Source organism: Drosophila simulans, chromosome 3R (genome assembly GCF_016746395.2).
Source record: "Drosophila simulans strain w501 chromosome 3R, Prin_Dsim_3.1, whole genome shotgun sequence".
Taxonomy (NCBI): domain Eukaryota; kingdom Metazoa; phylum Arthropoda; class Insecta; order Diptera; family Drosophilidae; genus Drosophila; species Drosophila simulans.
In genome coordinates, this window is record NC_052523.2 from 7,598,917 (window position 1) to 7,618,278 (window position 19,362).

General features: G+C 41.9%; 2 protein-coding genes across 2 annotated transcripts in view; one reads left to right on the top strand and one right to left on the bottom strand.

Annotated features, from left to right (window-relative positions):
- LOC6727549 overlaps positions 1–19,362 on the bottom strand; it is a 54,940-nt gene that overhangs the window by 885 nt on the left and 34,693 nt on the right. The window contains exons 4-9 of the mRNA XM_016175547.3: positions 4,200–4,403; positions 3,985–4,136; positions 3,237–3,923; positions 3,045–3,182; positions 2,533–2,984; positions 54–2,458 (exon numbers count right to left, since the gene is read on the bottom strand). Of these exons, the coding sequence (XP_016034123.1) occupies positions 54–2,458; positions 2,533–2,984; positions 3,045–3,182; positions 3,237–3,923; positions 3,985–4,136; positions 4,200–4,403 (4,038 nt within the window). The remainder of the gene's footprint in view (positions 1–53; positions 2,459–2,532; positions 2,985–3,044; positions 3,183–3,236; positions 3,924–3,984; positions 4,137–4,199; positions 4,404–19,362) is intronic.
- LOC6727550 lies at positions 7,327–19,121 on the top strand. The gene is made up of 4 exons (XM_016176444.3): positions 7,327–8,110; positions 17,822–18,016; positions 18,639–18,749; positions 18,821–19,121. Exons 1-4 carry the CDS (start codon positions 8,053–8,055, stop codon positions 19,045–19,047), a joined length of 591 nt encoding a protein of 196 aa, XP_016034124.1. The 5' UTR covers positions 7,327–8,052; the 3' UTR covers positions 19,048–19,121.

Below are 19,362 nucleotides of genomic sequence, written 5' to 3' on the forward strand. Positions count from 1 at the left end.
CAAAAATTATTTTGGTAAATTATTATTATAATTATTATATAAATAGTATTTACCTTTTGACGCAGTGCAATACGACGGATCAACTGTTCGGTGGCGAATGAATTTAGGGGCTCCAACTGACTGCCATTGTTGTTCGTAAAGACTTCCATATCAATATTTTTAGAGGAACTTGTGTGGGGCTCATCCTCGGCGACTGGTTCATCAGCGCACTTACCAAATTCGCCGAGATAAAAACTATTGTTAAGATGCATTTTCTCTGCGGCTTCCTGGCAATCAAAGTCCTGATCACACTCAAAGGTGTCTACCTCCTTGTGATCAACCAGGAATTTCTTAGTGGGTGGTTGCTGAACCGATGAAATGCTATCGTGTTTACGTTGGGTGGCAGGCGCTTCCTCGTCTGATAGTTCTCCCTCCCTGGAGGCCAGGTGCTCAAGCTCGTCAAATACTTTAAAGTCCTCGAGAAATTGTTGGGAATGAAAATATTTTGTTTCCTTTTTGATCGTCTGCTTTTCTGTAGGTACAGACATGCCAGAATCTATCATCATGGTGGCAATGTCCACATTGCCGACCTTGATCTGACATGAGGGTAGCTTATTTGGGCCAACTGTTTCGTCATCCACAACACGCACACCGCTCAGCTTCATGACCAAATTCAGGTGCACCGTATCCATTTCCTTTAAAGAGTACTTTCCTTGTTTAGATCGCACGCCGTGTAATTCCACCAGGAAACACATTGCGTTTAGGTCCGGGAACGGAGCATATGGAAGCATTTCATCCGCCTTGACCAGCTCCATGTTGCCATAATCCACATAGTAGACTGTGTACTCATCATGATTGTTCTCTAGGCGCTGAACTATACCTCGGTAGATCATGTTGTCCATGTGATAGGTGACCACCACCGCTTGTCCCACTTCGTAAGTATAGGAGGTAGAGCGCTTCTGTTGCTTATCCATTAGTGGCTTGTATTCCCGTACCAGCAGGTTGCGCATATGCTCGATGAAGGGCTTATCGCTGGCCAAAGTCAAGTAGATGCAGCATTCGTAGGTCACATTGGTAGCAATTGCCGTGAATACGGACTTATCGCACTTTCGTCGTGTAGTCCAACCAGCAGGTGGTGTTGTCTCTCCAGTTGTATTCTTGGTCTTTCCTAAATCCTCGAGCAGAGCTAGCGGAGGCATGTCCTCGTTGTGCTCAAAGCCGACTGTCACGCTTGCCGAATCAATTGGATTCACGTTGTTTGTTTTAGAAGTTTCATCAATTTTGCTTAAACAAGATTCCCAGTCGTTGGCTTTCGCAGCTTCTTCTGAGTTAACGCTTATATTTTCCGGCATCGATTGCTCGTCTTCGCTATCGGAATCGCGATCCTTTTCTGCCATTCCGGCCATCCGCAGAGCCTTGTTGATATTAACGTACTTTATAGTAGCGGGCGAAAATGGTCCAGTGAGTATGGAGAGGGAGCCCCATAGGATGACGCTCAAAGAGTTTTCTGTATGCCCGAGTCCCGTCACGTGGATTTCGTTATAGGCCTTCAGCTGATCCATAAAGAATTCAATGGCGTCTTTGGACCATTCATTACCAATTGGACGAATTCCGTGTAAATGACAACGTTTTGCGCTGCTTGAAATGCGCATGTCCGCCTCAGCGATGTTGGCCAGGGAAGAACTGTGCACATCATCGATTAGCTCACCCAAATCCCGCAAATGCACTTGGTATCGTACAATTTGGCAAGTTATACCAGGTGGTATGACTTCTGTTACGACTGCACGATGCCATAAAGCCTGCGAATCGCAATTGGCCTGAACCCGTGCGTAACACATTTCGCCCACCTTCCAATTGGTTCTGGGCAACATATTCTGGTACATTGCAGCAGCTGATTCCTGCACCGACTTCTGCAAGTTAATGATGGCTTCCTGGAAATGGGGCAAGGTCACGTAAAACTCATCCGGCTTTCGAACGTAAAGAATATGGACAGTTGTTCGTTTGTTGCGCTCGGTAGTATCGGGCTTCTGGTAAGGCGATAGTTCCACTGGCCGTACCCTCTGCTGTGCAATAAACTCTTTCGTTTCCTTATCAAGACGTACAGATCGTTCGGATGCGGTTGGTTTAATCATTCTACTGCTTTCACCGCTTGATGTGCAATGTCCATGAGCCACTAGTTGTACTCCAACACTTGTGGTTTCCGAGTTGGAGCGCTCAAAATTTAATGCCACGTAGACCAGATCCTCCGTGGAACTAATGACTTCCATGTAAAGCCTTGGATTCGAGGTCAGCTGTTTAAAAAGGGTCGTCGCTTCTGGAGTCCACGTATAGGAGTGCTCTGCTCTGGTCTCCACATCCGCCAGGCAGCACTTAATGGCTAGCCCAGCATCATCCCAAAAATTCTGAGGCAGCACAAACAATTGATCCCAGAAGACCTTCTGGCTGGGACCTTCGTCCACCAAGTGCACGAGAACATACCCTGTGAAAATGCATAATGATATTAGTTGCGTCAACTTGTTATTGTGTTGTCCCAATATTGTAGTCATAACTCACCGTCGGGAAGGATCTTCTCAATGCTAGCTCGCTTCCACTGACCACCCGACTGCAGCACGCAACCGAGATGCAACCGTCCAAGAAATATGTTTTGCAATTGGCTTATGTTAATGCTATCCATTGCTCCCTGCAGACTGAATTGCAACAATAAGCGCTTTTTCTCGTAGTCGTGGCGCATGACGTAAAACTCTTGTGGGTTCACCACGTGCAGCATCTGAATCATGTAGACGTCTCCGAATTGGAAGATCATTTTGGGTAAACGAAGCGCATGAGGGGCAGGCGGCAACCATAGAGGGGCATTAGCTGACGCACCGTCGCGGAGAGAGCGCGCAAGGCCACAGTATAAAAAAGAATCGCGCACGGAGATGTTAGTATCGTAATTGCTGGTGATCAGGTCCACCCCATGCAGTTCATAGGTAAGAGCTTTCTTGACGATCACGCGCACGGGGTTGCTAAATCCGGATGATTTATAAATTTTACTTGGTTTTTTTAGGTCGCTTTGAGTAACTTACTTCTGGACTATCTGCTTAAGGAAGGCGCTGGCTTTAGTATCCCACTCGGATTCACCATATTTAGGCATCAACTCACATAGACTGCAGTGCACTACGGAGTACGGCAGGTGGGATATACGCTCCGGCACCACACGGAAGCTGTAAGGGATTGCATTGCAGTAGGAAATTGACTAATTCATGCAGAAAACTCACTCGGAACAATGTACATTCAAATGAACGCCAAAATCCGTCAGAAAAACATTGTACAAATTTCCGTTGGTCAGCTTTTGGCTAACCAGGGCGCGATAGAATCGATTCTGATCTTTGTGGCGGATAATGTAGTTCTGGCCTACCACGATAGTCGGCGGAACAGAGGAGCTGTCCGAAAGTGTGTGCGCAAATGTATCCAGCTCCTCTCGCAATCGCTGGGCGGCATGGATGCCTTGAACATAAAAATCTTCCGGGGATTGTACGGAGCGCACCCTAACCAGTGCATCGGTCTTGAACCATTCGCTGCTGTCTTCAGTCGATTTATTTGGCTTGCTGATGTCCAATGAAGAGAAGTGGTGGAGAAAATCTGGATCCTTAGCTGGAAACTCATCGATAATGGCGGCAGTTGAATTTAGACTGGATTGAGCGGCCACCGTAGCATTTTTACCCCGTTTCTTTTGGCTTTGTGACACTTGGGGGGCTTTCTTTAGTTTAAAAATTTTGCGTGGAAGTGGATTAAAGTGTTCCTCACTACTACTGGAAGACGTTAAAGAAGTGTCTTCTCCTGTGGGCGAGGATGAAAGGCTTCGACTGATCTCGAAGTCGGTCTTGAAACAAACTTGTATATTGGGGTCCACAAATTCACACTTGAATATGTTGGATATGTCCATGAATCGACTACAGGTCACGCTAGGAAATAAAAATAAAATATTATTATGTTTTTATAGAGCTTTAAATATAGTTTGTTTACCGATAAGGATTTTCCTCGATTTTGCTGACGTGCACAGTTGTGGGAATCTTCTCAAGATGTTCGCAAGTGAGCTTGAGCAGCCAGCTTAGCGACACGTCGCTGGGCACGGCCATGTCGTCGTCGACTCCACTGTACAAACTCTTTGTTAATCGCTAAGTAAAGGAGTGAATAATTTTAAAAAGGACTGGAATTACGAGCTGCATTCAGACACCCACCTCGATGACAGTTTCGTAGCCACTCAGCTGGCCCATGGCTTCGTTGAGTTTCAATTGCGGTGGCAAACTGGACTCGCGCAGCTTCTCGATGACCTGCAGCTCGGCCACCTGGAGAAGGCCGTGCAGGTGGGAAAATCGCTTCGAAATGCTGTCCAACGTTTCGGCGGCATAGTCGCTTAGTTTTTGTTTGGCCCGTTGAACCACCTGCGAATGCAAGAAGTAGCGGAAATTATCTGTGGTTAGCTGGACGAAGATAGCCATGCAGATTAATCCGTTGCACATTCTAATGACTATGCGTTGCTGGCAGTTGCCACCTAACCCACCGACCTCACCTATCCACCTCTCCAGGTGAACGTCTTGGATTTAAGTTGCCAATTAAAGACCGTCGGTGGCCACTTCTCAGATCAGCTTCAGTTCGGCTTGTTTTCATAGATATATTAGATATGTACGTTAGTTTTAAGCAAATGCGTTTTACACCTAATCGATAATTTGAAAGAAGCTGTTCTCATTTAAAATCGGTTTTTTGAAATATATTAAAACAATTTCCTCGGTTATACTTAATCAATGTTTGAATACTTCCCCCCTTCCATTAAACCACTATTGCTGCCTGTTTCCTTTCTAAACGGAATGGGCATCACTGCTCCTTCCGATGGTCTTGATCGCAATCATCTTCTTCATTCACCGCTTGTCAAGTGGCAATGATCATTATCAAAGATTGTGTGGCTGTTAGTTGGGTTTTTGAAAGTGATTGTAACAATCGCCGAAATAATGCTGCCCGGACCCACATTGGATCGGATCGGATCCGATTGGATCGGGCTTATGACAGCTGATTTGTAGCAGATGACAGGCAAGTTCGCGCCAGCGGGCTGTTCTGCCATAAAAGGGCATCCATCGAGCGATCCAATCGCAAGAGTTGTCGTGTAAATGAAACCATGTAGGAGCCCGAAACTGGCACATCATTAAAACGAAACTCGGATCGTTTTGCCATTCCCGTCGCTCGGGGCAATTTGATTTCAATTCAGCTGACCTTGTCAAGGGTTTGGCGTCGCATTTGAGAGCCAGCCCAATATCATAGGCATAGACATGTTTATTGTTTAACTTGTCTATCAAAAGTCCCAGTTACCCAATTGAAACAACTCACGTCCAGTCCTCGCCAATTAAGTTTTCTTGCTCTCAAAAAAAAAATACTTTTTAAAAGATAAGCAAGAGATGAGACTAATTCCTTAAATATTTACTATGTTTCAAGTGTTAAGGAAGACAAACCACTTTCAATTAATCACAACATTATTTGATAATAAAATTCGAATAAATCACTCAAACATTTTTGCCATAATTTTGTGAACTCTGCGATTAATGCTGTCATAATTTGACCAGCTTAGCCATAGACTTTGATTTAATATGCCTCTGGCGATTACATAACCTTGTCGGCGTTTTGTTTGATGGAACTTTCGGCAGTTCTACACTGATTTCGTTTATAACACTTGGCAGAAACATTAAGATTATTAGTGTGCAATTAAAGTTACTACATACAAACATATATAAAACGGAAAAGTCAGCACAATTGCGATTATTAAACGCAATCGGATTAAACATACATTTTTTTTGTTTAATAAACAGCATTTGCGGTAAGTAAGCCGACATCAGTCGATCACAGACAGACAAGTCGAGTTCATTTTGGCCAGTTTATCAATTACAGACAATCGGACGGACGGACACACGCAATTTGGTAGCATTTTGCGCCGCCTCGTTAGCCAAGTTTTCAACTTGGCTCAGATCGGCTGCGTAATGCCCAGTCGCGACTCCTTGGCTTTTGCCATTAATAATTGTTTCTCGTTTTATATAATACATAATTTGAGTACGCTTTTTCGTCTGTTTATTTTTGCAATTAACCATTGGGGAAGCGAACGCACAGCGATTTCTGCACGCCTAAAATCCGACTGGACCAGGGGCTAATGTGATTATGATTTATGTGGGAGGCCTTGAGGTGCTGCCTACTTACTACCGTACCCCATGATCGGACCAAACTGTCTGAGCCGACTGAATGACTGATGTTAAGCAAAGGCAACCAGCAGCATCAGCCGGCCAATTCGATTGAAATTCTCTGGACAAGGCTAATTGCGTATGCTGGACGGCACATGGCACACGGCAGAGTAATTAAGTTACCCCGCCCAAAGTCCACCTTTGTGTCTCCATTTATACTTCATTAAAATGCGGGCCCAGAAGACTCTTGGTTTGCCAGAAGAAGCCTCCTCTTCGACCAAGTCACATTCTGTGACAGCCAAAGACCTGCAACGCAAGGTCAACTGCAGAACGGCTTGCAGGCAAGATGCTCTTGGCCAAAACACTCACCAAAATTGGGTGTTTATACATTTTCATTACATATCGAAAATCTTATGGAGTTGTATTTAAACTTCTTTAAGATTTTAAGATAGTTTTTTAAATTAGTTGCCACTTTAATAATGTACGAACATTTTTAATAATTCTATAAGATAAACTTTGAACGACTTTAAGAACAATTTGTTGTTCTTCTGCTTTTCATTTCTATGCAGACCTCAACTTTTAAATCTCAGTAGTTAAACTTCCATTTGTGGTGAGCAACAAAAAGCGTAAGAAAACCTCTAAAAAAATGAAAGGCCCCCAAATCGCAACAAAGTGTCATTCAGCAAAGGCTTTTCCGCTCTCTATCGAGTTGGATAAAAAAAAAAAATCCAAAATATGAAATGAAAAACTTAATTACACTATTAATTAGTTGTGGTGGCCTAGGTGGCTGGCTTTTTGTTCTTTCGAGACTAGTTTTTCCCGCTCGAAGGTTGCCCAAAATAGGGTTCGGGGCTCTCTAGACGGCGAACTTTTTCGTGATTCATCGGCAATTGGCAATTGCGTAAGATCAGCGCAGAGCAGAGCAGATCGAGCTAGTTAGTTAGTACAATTAAAAGTAAGCTAGTAAGCTAGCCAAGTTGAGTGCGCGCGCTCAAGTTGAAAACACATATAGTTTTTTTTGGAGGCACAACAAACGAGTTCGAAACTTGGCTCAAAAGGCCCACTCAAATCTGAGCTGGAGTGCTTTTTCAGATTCGAGTGAGTCTTGTGGTTTCTGAATAGACCGTAGACCGCCAAGTAATCGTATTCAACAACAATTGCAGTCAGTTGAGGTTGAAGCGTCTGGTTGAAAGGTTGTTGTAAGCCCAAGAATAACTAAAGTGAATCAAGAAGTTGTGTTATTATTATTATTATTATTACTATCCCATTTGTGTTGTGTTGCCTCATATTCGTGAGCTGCATTGTCCCGGGAAAAGTTAAAAAAAAAAATAGGAGAGAAAAACAACTGAAGCAATTGCAACTGCAACATCAACGGTGCAACATCAACTGTGAAGCTTTTACCCGCCCGCTATTTTGGCGGCCTATTGGGCAATCGCCATCTCGCATGCGACTCAACTGCTTTATAGGCCATGCAAATTTGCGGCAATCTCCGGCTTTGGTGTTGTCGCTCCATTTACTAGCATTTTCCTATGAGTGCGCCGAGTATTGGTAAAAGTAAACAAGCGAAACACGAGTGCAACGGCAGCGGCAATTGCCAATAAAAACGAATTGATTGTAATTGCTTCTTAAGGCGAAAAGTGGCGAGTCGCGTAAAACGCTCAACCGCACGCGGTTTTTGTTGCCTTGTCGATCGGTTTCAAGTGCATGAAAGTAAGTGCAAGTGCTAAGAGAACAAACAAACAACTAAACAAACATTGCAAAAGGTCGAGGCATAAATCAAAGTGAAGTAGTGGGAGTCGAGAAAAAGGAATCGCTTTTCGACTAAACAAAAGGAGTTAAAACAAGATCTACCAACTGCAGACACAGCAGCAACATGTTGCCGAGAATAACTTTTGTGTTCATCATCATTTGTGGATATTTATTATTTACTGGTAAGCTGTGAAGACAATCCCACGAGCCATAAATCAAAAATTCCCACAATATTTATGTGGCTCGCATGCTAAGTAGAGAGGTTACTAACTTACAAGACATACTGTGGCTTTGCAGGGTGTCTTTTAATAATACACTTTGCGAAAATAGTCATGAAAACATAATAGTTGCATTTATAATTTCACCTTTGCCACAAATTTGCCACGCATATTTAGAATGTCTGAGTTTGACTTTGAGAAACATAATCACTTTAGCCAATTTTTAATAGGCGACATTCACCTTAAACGAATATGCAGTTTTGACTATCGATTATCGAATTTGAAAACTCAATTACTCAAGTTTATATTGGCATTTGAAAATCAATCATTTAAACTCTGCATGACTGCATTTTTCTATGGTATTTGATAAAGCACTTGATTGCTTGAAGATATATAAGCAATCCATCTATATTGTCATTCGCAATAATATCACATAAAAGCCAATGTATAGAGTATTGTAAAAAGTTACATCCACAGAGGAAAACATATTTTATGGTCACAGCAAGTAGACTGGCTTGGCACAAGTTGTTTTGACTTGGATTTAGTTAATCGAATTACATGCACAAAAAATGCCAGTTAAGCGCAATAAATTCAAGCAGATTACACGACATTGTCGTCACATCGAGGTTCATACATGTACTTCTTACAGTGATGGTTGCCAAATGAAAATCTGTTAATATATGTTATGAAAAAATAATACAACTAAATAAATCATAATGATGAAATAGAAACATATTAAAGGTAAACAAATAATAAAAAAATTAGCTTGAATGCATAATTAGATTCCAGTGCTCATGGTTGTTTTTAATATGGTGTGAATAGACTGTTTCTTTTGTCAGCTGCGTTTGCCTGTTGAGTCTATTTTCTCTTAAACAACATAGCGAGCTTCCACTGTACTTCAGTTCAGGCGGAGGCGGGATGCAGCCAGCTGCGTTGAGGCAACCCAACCGCCTGCCTTGATGTGTCAAGCGCGGGCTGACAAAACCGCAAGCCAAAACTGCGTTCTCAACGCAATTGCATTTTATTTTATTTGTACTTTTTTGGCGTGTCAGTCGGTCGGTCGGTTGGTGGGTCTGCTGTCTGGCTTTCCATCGGGTGGCCATAGTTTGGGCCACTTGGCGCATGCGTAACTTTTTTGCTGGCGCGCTGGGAAGAGTCAGCCAGTTGCAAAATGCGCAGTCCGACACGACACCATGCGAAATATTCGAATGTTTTATTGGCCAGCGACACAACGCCAAAGTTCAGGTTATTTATGAACGCGGCGGCATGTTGCGGCAACTGCAACAGCAGAGATGATGATGCCGCATGGGAATACTTTCCTAATTCTGGCCAGAGACGCCGCACGGCAATCGACATTCGCCCAGACAGGAAAGTTCTACCCATAGATGGCATCTGACATTTGCATGGTTTTGAAGGTTGCTCAAGTCCGCACCCCGAATAAAAAATATATAAATCCACAGCCAGATGCTGCACGACATTTTGTGTGGCAAATGCATAAAAAAAAAGACCAAACCAAAACAAAATATGCTCAGACAATAAAAAGGCGAAATTAAGCGACCGAAGCGAAGGCTATGCGAACCAATCCAATCCGCCTTTAGCCGTCTTTTAACGTCTGCCTTCCGATACTTACTTAACTTTTTGCCATTTCAATGAGGTGCGATTTGTGCTGGCCTCTAATTACCAGTCAGTCACTCGGGCATTGTGTTCGAGATTATTGCTTGGATTTTCATTTTAATAAACCTTTCATGTCAAAAGTGCTGGCCCACACTTCCAAGCAAATGTCAAACTGTTGACAATGGCTAAGAATATCGAGTGGGAATAGTACTACTTAATATATGCATTTTATAAAATTAAATCCAGAAATATTTCTTATAAATTGCTAAAATAACATGCAGCTTCAAAGCTTAGCTAAATCTACGTAGTTATAACATATCGTGCAATCTATTTAGCGACTGTACAAACGATTCCTTCTAAGCCCACTACTTCATGTTTCCAATCTAAATTTCGAAAGTTGCCAGTAATGGCTGCGACGATGGCTTCTCCTACATGAATGGATGCAAAAATGCGCCTCGGGGCCCTCTAGTTGGAGGGAGCCCATCATCCCGACGAATGGCTTCCCACTCACATTAACCGCGCCAAGCATCGCATCCGTCTGTCGGTCACACAAATCAGTCGCTGGTTGCAGCCAACGTATAACGTGGCGTATACGTAATGCATGCAACTAACTGGCAAATAACCTTTCAGCTGCTGTACGGCGCACATCCGCTTTGGGCAGATTGTCAGATGTTTTAGCCATAGCCAAGCATTTGCCATTCGAATGCAAATGATTTTCAATTATTGCGAGAGACTGGCACAGATAGGTATTTATGTGAATGACAAAACTCAAAATTATTTCAATATGTGTACACATGTTTTAATGATAAATATATGAGCGGTATAAGTTAAAGGAAGTGCAACTAGCTGGAATAATAAATAAATGTTGCTTTGAGAAAGTTACAAATACGTTTTAGCTGTGTGCATAACTATAAAGATTATGAAATAGTATAGCAGGGTATTGCACCAGCTTTTGGGCCAACAAATTTGGTGATCTAGTTGCTGATAACACTGGACTTTTATATCAAACTATTTCAATTAGGCATTAAAACCACAGTGCGTTTTTATTATCTACCCCATCTCGGATACGTGTGCATAATTGACCAATAATTTGCAGTGTGGGCTAAAAAAGCTGCCAAATAGTTGCGAATTGCCAGGTGTAGGAAATAACTTCGCACGCAAGCATTTCGCATTTTTGTGTATAAATTAATTGATTTATATGCATGGCTAGCAACAAAATACAAATGCTCTTGCGGAAAAAAAGACAAAAAATTTGACCCAATACGGTGCACACACAAAAGATTTACCTGCGCAAACATTTTTGCGCGTAAGTCAAACATTTGGCACACATGAGAAAACAATTTATGCGGCTGTCAGCCAACACATTTGGCCAGGCCAACAAACAACGGCGGACCGCCCAGCTGACAAATGCAAATCTGTTGGCCAAGTCAATGGTCAACAAAGCGATAAGTTTGGTCAAAAAAAAATACTGGAATGCCAAGCTCAAATTCGATTGACTTTTCACAATTTGTCACATATATCCCTTTTTTATTTATTTATAACAAATCAATCAAAAACTCCCTCCAGAAAGTTATTTGCTTTGTAGATTGATTCCTATTTAAACATCTTCCTTGTGAAAACAATCTACTTCGTTCGAATGCGTGCAGCATCCTCCATAGAATCCCATCGAGGAACACCCATAAATTCAAACTACAACATCCTCGGCGAGATCCCACAACAGAATCCATTAAATCGCTGCTCATGTTAATGCTCTGGCATAATTTTCAATTAAAATGAAATTTGTTTTGTGTGCGACAAATTGCGGAAAAATTCAGTCATTTATATTTATGAGATATGCGACATGAAAAACGGCCCAGGCGGCCACGAAAAGCGACCTCCTGCCTCACCTGATTTTTGTCCAGGATGTGGGAAATCGGAGCGGCTGGCAGGTTGGGAAAACTGTGGAAATCAGTCGCGGCTTTTCAATGCAATTAACGTGGAAAAATGCATAATTACATATAAAAGCTTATTAAACCGATTTTGTAGCAGACAATCATGAGATCAGCTCGTTTTTTTGGAGTGAGTTGATTCATTGAAACGAGAAATTATCAATGGATGTGGCTCAACATTACATGGATTTAAATGCGCATACCTATTTTTATTTTGATGTAGTAATATTGTAAATGCATAACTTGCAAGTTATACGACCCAATCGTAATATTTTCATGTTTTTATGTTTTCAAAAATGACTGATTGTATAAGCAGCAGAAAGTGAAACCCTTCCTCGAGCGAAATTCCCAATGACGCCCACACCCGCGAATGCAAATTTATAGTTGTAATAAGCCGGCAAACAAAACAGCAGCCCAACAAGTCGAAAACTTATGTAAGAAGTTTGCAAATTAATCGCACCGCGGATCTGACCACCACCTCCCATGGAATCTAAGCCCAAAGCGACTATCGGCACGGTTTCGTTTATGCACAGAAATAAAGAAAATAAGTACAATTTGCAATGAGAAATCCATATTCAAACTCCATACTATTAGCCAACAAATGAAAATTTTAAATTAAAATTGCCCCATTTGCGTAACTTTTTCTTTCAGTGCATTAAGCACCAAGCCCAGCCAGCAGTTAACTGGAATATTGGTGGGTGTCTTATGGCCAAGCGATAAAGTTCGGGAGACAACGAGATCGATTCTAACTGTGCTCCGTATTAAATTTTATTTGGCCATTCGAATTTTAGCCAAATGTTCTTTGGCCTAAAACGAAACTAGAGACGGGGTTTGGGCATTTGTAGTTTTTGGTCATAGCTAACAAATAGATTTTCGGTTGCGTTCATAATTTAACCATGCAACAGCAACAGGGAGTGGGTTTTACAGGGGCATATTATAGTATAGTATTGGTATTGTATAGTATCGGTATAGTATATCGGTTGGGATCTGAGGAGGTAGCAGGGTGGACTTTATACTGGCTAGACAAAGCGCCTTTGAGCTATTTGCGGCCATTGAAAGCGCTGTTGCACGAACACAGTCGGCAACAAAACTGAACTCGTTCGTTTTGTGTTGGCATTGTTTTAGGTGGTGGCTCTTGGCTCAGAGGTTTGGCCAACCGACAGACCAACCGACCGACGCTTTATGCAATGCATTTAGTCAATAGATTAAGGAGGCCCGCTACTACACACATACGTGTATAACTCTGAATATATCCAGATTTATATATGTGTGTAGTTGTGTGCAACAAATCGTGACTGCATGTGGTTGCCGTTTAAATATACTGGCGATTCGGGGGCTAGAAAAAGCCAATTTTAGTTCAGATTTCTGTCCCCAATTTTTAAGGTGGAGCTCGAGACAATTTTTCGCTGACTTTCAGCTGAATGCTAAGCGGCATTGATTGTGAAGACAGTAATCTAAACAAACGATGGGATAATTGTGGTTATATTTGATGAAATTATCAACAAAAGCTAATGGCTGCTTCATAATATCGTAAATTTTTCGTAATTTGTAACATGTAACATGAAATGATGGCTTATTTAGATATTTAGAGATACCAATCGGACTTGGGGTAATCTTTTCATGTCTACGCTTTATTGCACCTGCCAAATTTAAAGCACATTAAAGCCAATATCTGGAGAAATAGCAGTATTTATGGATTATTTTTAAGGCCAACCATGCTTAATTTGACTGTGGCACCACCTGGCAGATTTATGGAAATGTCGCTGGTCAAACGCGCACATACATATATAGTATGGCCAACGCATCGGGATCGGCACCACATGCAACAGGAAATTCATTTACATAATTTTTGCGTTTGGCCATTTCGCATCCTTTGCGCTTGACTGGGCATTATCCTTTTAATAAGCGAGTGGGCAGGGGGACGTTTGGAGCCAGGCGGCAGGCACATGGCAAGCCGTGTGGATAATCAGCCTATCAAGGATTCAATTATATAATGAGCTTAATTTATTTTGCGCCGCTTTACGCCGCTTGCCACGCAGCAGAAACAAGGACAGCGGAGCATCCTCCTTGTTCCATTGGTCCGATGATGTTCATCATCATCATCATCATGCCAACTGAATTATCCTCGTTAATGTTGCTCTTTTCCCCAGTTGTTTTTCCTCCTGTCGCTGGCCGCTTTCGGTGACATGGAAGGATATGCCATGGCATCGTCTTTTGCCCCTACCTTCCCCCTTTTCTTTTTTCTGGTCAATGATTTATTTTCACTCAATTGTAGCTGGGCAAAGTACTTCCCCCCGCACACAACTTGGCACTTCCTGGCTTGACTTTTTTAACCCTTTAACCGATTACGCTCAAGAAGAATGGTTATTGTTAATGGACCTTGTGACTATTTATGGCCGACACTAAGGTGTATTAAGCGAATAATTTATTCAAGATCGATGAAGAGCTGAGCTGCATTGCTCATAATTTTATAAAAGGCGGTTGGCAGTGAAGTTAACATGCACAGCATGAAAAGTTTAAGCGGAATAATTAAGGTGCAGATGGGTAGAACTTTCCGTGCAATCACTGTAATGAGATGGGATGAAATTGTAAGCAACACAAACTAATTTTAAGTAAACCCAATAAATTAAAACTATTTCACAGATTATTTCATAGTGTTTGCGGAAAGGGAGAAAGCATAAATCGTTTGCTTTTTGCCTAATTTAGATGAGGCAGCCATCATTTCCGGCACTTAAGCAATTTAGTTCCTTACCGCCAGAGTCTAACCTTCCACTCCTGACAATGGGCAAAAACATAAATAATAACAATACCATTTAGAGGCGGATAACCGATAAAGCCGAAAGCCGCAAAACAGTTTAATTTATGTGCAGCCGAAACGAACTTCGGCGGTACAAGACCAAATGAAGTCCTATTACCTGGCTCTAATCATCCACAGAAAAGACAAAGCCTACGAAGGCAACAGGCCCAAAAGAGATGTGCCTACGCCGATAAAAGTTTTGTGGCAATTTGATTTATGTGGCGGATTTTTATCAGCCGGCGCGCTCTGGAGGATCGGGTGCTCGAGCAGTGGAAAAGGTGGCACATTCAACGGCCGGCCGAACCAAACAACAATTAAAATTGTGAAATGCGTTTCTGTTTTCTGTTTTGCTATTTAATTTCCCCTGCACCTTCACCAACCAAACAGCTGCTGACTCAATTTCGCGCACACACAACGAAAGGCAATTACTTTAATTATGCGACTGCATACAAAACCAAAAAACAAAACCAAATCCCAATCACAGGGGCGATGACAAGCCAACCAGCCCAACCGAACCGAACCGCACTGCACCACACCGAACCGAACCAAATGCGAACCAACCAAAGCGCACCAAATCATCAGATTGGATGGAGCAACACATGAAGGATGCGGGATTTGGCCTGCTCCGCCGGAGGAGAGTGGCAACAACGTCCGTTCGGCTCAGTTTGGATTACCTAACCGGCGGACAGGCAGACAGACAGACCAGCTAGCCACAACGCCTGACGTGGCAAAGGGGTGTGCCCCATGACGACGCACTCCCATCCGCCGTTGGTGTCCAAAAAACACCGAAAAATTAAATCTTTTTATGGCTACTCTTTATACCCTGACGCAGGGCATTGCAATTTTGCGTGAAATTGGTCTTTACAGTTTGCTTTAAAACGGTTGGCAATAAAATTTATACTAGCCATTACACTATGGCTTTCGGTTTATTGTTATTAAAACCACCTCGTAAAAATATTATCCATTTGCCCAATTATATAACCAAAACGAATGAATATGTAAGCATTCCACTTTGACTAACCATTTGATATCATTTGCAAGGGTATACGATATTCGATTCGAATTGCAGTACTTATTTTTCGTCTCACGCACAAAACTTTTTGACATTAGGCCTCCAACAAATGCGTGGCTAATGGACCTGGCCACAGATATAGATATCGAGATTTATACTCGAACGCGGACACATGAATGTGTGAATAACCGGGCTGTTTTTACAATTTGTCGCTGAATTTGCAGCTGGTATGGTAAGACTCACCTCAACGCGCGTCTAATTACACATTGATTGTTTTTCTTTCGCGCAGTAATTATTTCAGTTGTAATAAATTTAGTTGCTGTTTTTGCGAAACATAATTTTGCAATTTGTTTGGCGGTACCTCGTTGTTAGATGCCGCATATGTTAGTTAGCTCCCAAAAAATTAAATTTTAATTTTATGCTTTCTGCATTCGATTGGATTTTTGTGTGGGTGCTGCTTACTTGCTGCTGGCTGGAATTCGCCTAATTGGTTTCTGCTCTTTGGGGAGTGTCCTCTGCGTTTTGCAGTTAAATTGTTCGGTTTAAATAATTAGCAAACCTGTGGCCAACTAATGTCTGCCTTTTGGTTAAGCTGAGTATGTAAATGGTATATGGTTTGCAGCATTATCTTCTGCATATACATTGCAGAATCGATTTGGCAACTCGAGGAAGTTTTTATCCAGCTAACTTGTTGCAACATCCAAATCAACTGCTTTTCATATGAAAATTGATGTTTACACGCTTTTCGGAAGTTTCAACTAAAAACGTAGTTAGATCGTTTGATTGATTACTCATCGATTGGCACAGCTGCACTTGGTTTGCCTTCCCCTTGTCGAAAGTCTAACGACTAAGCCCACACTCGATCCGTTTACTAGATGAAACGCACACATGTTCGATGCAGTTCCAGATCGTTGGCCAGGCTGAATCAAACATTCGACTCAATTACACAACCAAAAATACATATATAAATAACAACACACAATTGCCGAACAAGGTTAAGGTCAATTACAACCAGGCATCAATAAACAACAGCGACAACTGCCATGTGAATAAATTTTGCACGAAATGTGGAATATAAAATGAAGAACTAGTTTTCTCACTACTTCCAGTTGCAGTCACAACATGAAAAAGTTCGAGGGGTTTATTCAAAATTTACGGTTGTTACTTTAAACTACTTCTTAAGCATATATAGTATGTTATTAAATTATGCTTAAAATGTATGTAAGTTAAATTTATGAATTCTTGAATGAAGCTGTTTTTCATCAGAATCGCTAACCGAGGTGATCTGGCCCTGTCTGTCCGTATGTTCGACTGTCCGTCCGTATGAACTCCGATATCTTGAGAACTTTAAAACTTATAAATCTGGAACTAAGCATGCAGTTTCCAGACGCCTACCCACGGAAGTTTGTTTAAAGCTAAGATATGTCTTAAGCACCTACGCGTCTTTTCGGATATATGTAAATGTAATTTGGGTCAGCTTATTAATATTCACACGTGACAAAAGTTGGTAAAATTGTAAAAAAAATTAACTAAAAGTTAACTGGAAAAGAAAAGGCAGTCTGCTTTGTAAATGCAAAACTTGATGTCTGTTTGATTTAAAATAGCCTACCGAGATTTTCAAGACCAAAGCTAATTTAGCATGGGGCCGTGTGAAGGAAGCAGAGCGGAATTGCAACCTCAAAATGGATCAAGTTTGTTTGCTTAAGCAACAGATACTACTTATGCGCTGAAAGCCAAGTCATGCTTAATTCAAAAAAAGTAACAGAATAAAACCATACATTTTTATTGAGCAATTACCGCAAAGTTCTCGAGTTGGTGGCAGATCTTTTCTCACTGCAAAAGAAGCGGCAAGGTCAGCCACAAAAACGGCAACAACCGCACGAATCTTGTCATCTGAAGCAGCCATAACATTAATCTGCACAATCAACTGAAAAACGTACAGCTTCATACACTTGGAATAAAGTTTCCGGAAAATTTAAATTGTCCATACAAAATACTTATTCCCAAGACAGTCACAAATTCAGTATTTCCTTATCGTGTAGAGAACAATTGTTGCAGCACCAAAAACGAATCTTATAGCTTAAAAGCGGGTCAGATACATCTGAGGTTAAAGGTAAACCCGACGGCTACTGACTCATTAACTGGATTAGGGAGTGGTTTATGTACCATCAAGCAAATTGAGTTTGTATCTTGACATTAAAGGCCAATGATTGGCATCGCCGCTAATTGTAGTACATAGACTTTAATGTTTTTCCCCCTTGACGAAACCTTGAACTTTGCAGATTTGTTTAGTTTGCCTAATTATTTGTGTTATTTTCTTGCAGATTGCCATGAAACAGTTCGTTCCAAGCGAGCCAAACGCCCACGAGCTCCGGAACCGGTAAACTTTGAGCCAGAGCCACAGCAGGATCTGGAGAACGATGATAACGGCAGCCAGGAGAAGGATCTTCCGGAGATACCGGACAACTTTCTTAGCCCCTCGGTTCGGGAGTATCTGGAGCTGGGCAAATCCATTCCCGGTGCGTAATGGATTTTTGGAATCCCCAAAGTTACTAATACTTCGCTACTTAAATGAAATGGTTCATCACAATGCGAGTTTGCATTCCCCGAAAGTCCATCAATTAAACATGACACAACATCGAAAACAATGGCAAGGGTCCTTTGGCGGAGTGGAATATACCTCTTGATCATTTTTTTTTGGAGTAGTCGGTCTGAAGATGGGGCAGCGAAATGCATTTCGGTGCCATCAGCGACAGGCCAGAAAAAAGTGCACGATTTTAAATTATTTTCGGACGAGCGCGAAATGGATATTTGGCACAGAAGTGCATCTACTCGTAAATTCATTTATTAGCGCCAGAGAGGCGACTGAAACCGGCCGAGGATTTGTTTATGCCCGGTTTTATTTTTGTTTCCATTTTTTTCGGTTGATGGGGGGCTTCAGTTTTTGGTGACCCCGGGGCAGCGCGCCTGCAGTTGACACTTCTGGGAGGTAGGAGTGGCTTTTTTCTGCAGTTTTCTTTCAAGTAAGGTTGGATGAAGTGAAATTGATTGGAAACCCCACGGACTGCGTGACATGCAGTTTGTTTTGGTTTCGGTGACTCGGCGGCGGCTCACTAATTGCAATAACAAAATCATTTGCAGGTCGTCCTGGCGTTGACTATCCCATACTGTCGGCGGTGCCGTACACCAACTTTTACTGCGACGAGCAGGAGTATCCTGGGTTCTTTGCCGACATGGAGACAAGGTGCCAGGGTGAGTTATCCTCAAACTAAGTTTGCACGCGGGAAAATAATATATAATAATCTGTACTATATGTTTTACAGGCTGGCACTACTGCGACATCGATGGACGACAGGCCACGTTCCTCTGCCCAAATGGCACCCAGTTCTCACAGGCGGTCTTCGTCTGCGACTGGTGGTTCAATGTGCGCTGCGATCTCTCACCCCGGCTGTATGCCATTAACGCCCGGCTCTATCAGCGCCCCAAGGTGAATCCCACTCGGCCGCATCGCATCATCACCAAACAACTGGTCGAGGACATCTTCACCTGAGCACCGAGTGATCTTCCCATTAATAAATGTAGTTTAAGTTTGCCTATTAGTTAATACAATACTATGTGCTTTTATTATGCTGTAAATTCAGACTTAGAATCTAATGGTTCAAACCATTTTTGAACAAATGAATTAGCTATAGTCCTAAGTCGGATGACTTGTACAGACTTCTTTTTTGCTGTAAAGACTTTGATATATTTCCAATACTTTCAAAAGACTTGTTAGAAAAGTGTATGCAATGCATTCAACAATCTAATGTTTTGCAATTTGTGTGCTCTATTTTAAAAATATTTATTTTTAAAATAACTTTCATCA

Coding starts and splice junctions, on each gene's coding strand:
- LOC6727550 (XM_016176444.3), top strand. CDS start 8,053: ATGTTGCCGAGAATAACTTTTGTGTTCATCATCATTTGTGGATATTTA. Junction 8,111..17,821: donor TGGATATTTATTATTTACTG/GTAAGCTGTGAA, acceptor ATTTTCTTGCAG/ATTGCCATGAAACAGTTCGT. Junction 18,017..18,638: donor GCTGGGCAAATCCATTCCCG/GTGCGTAATGGA, acceptor AATCATTTGCAG/GTCGTCCTGGCGTTGACTAT.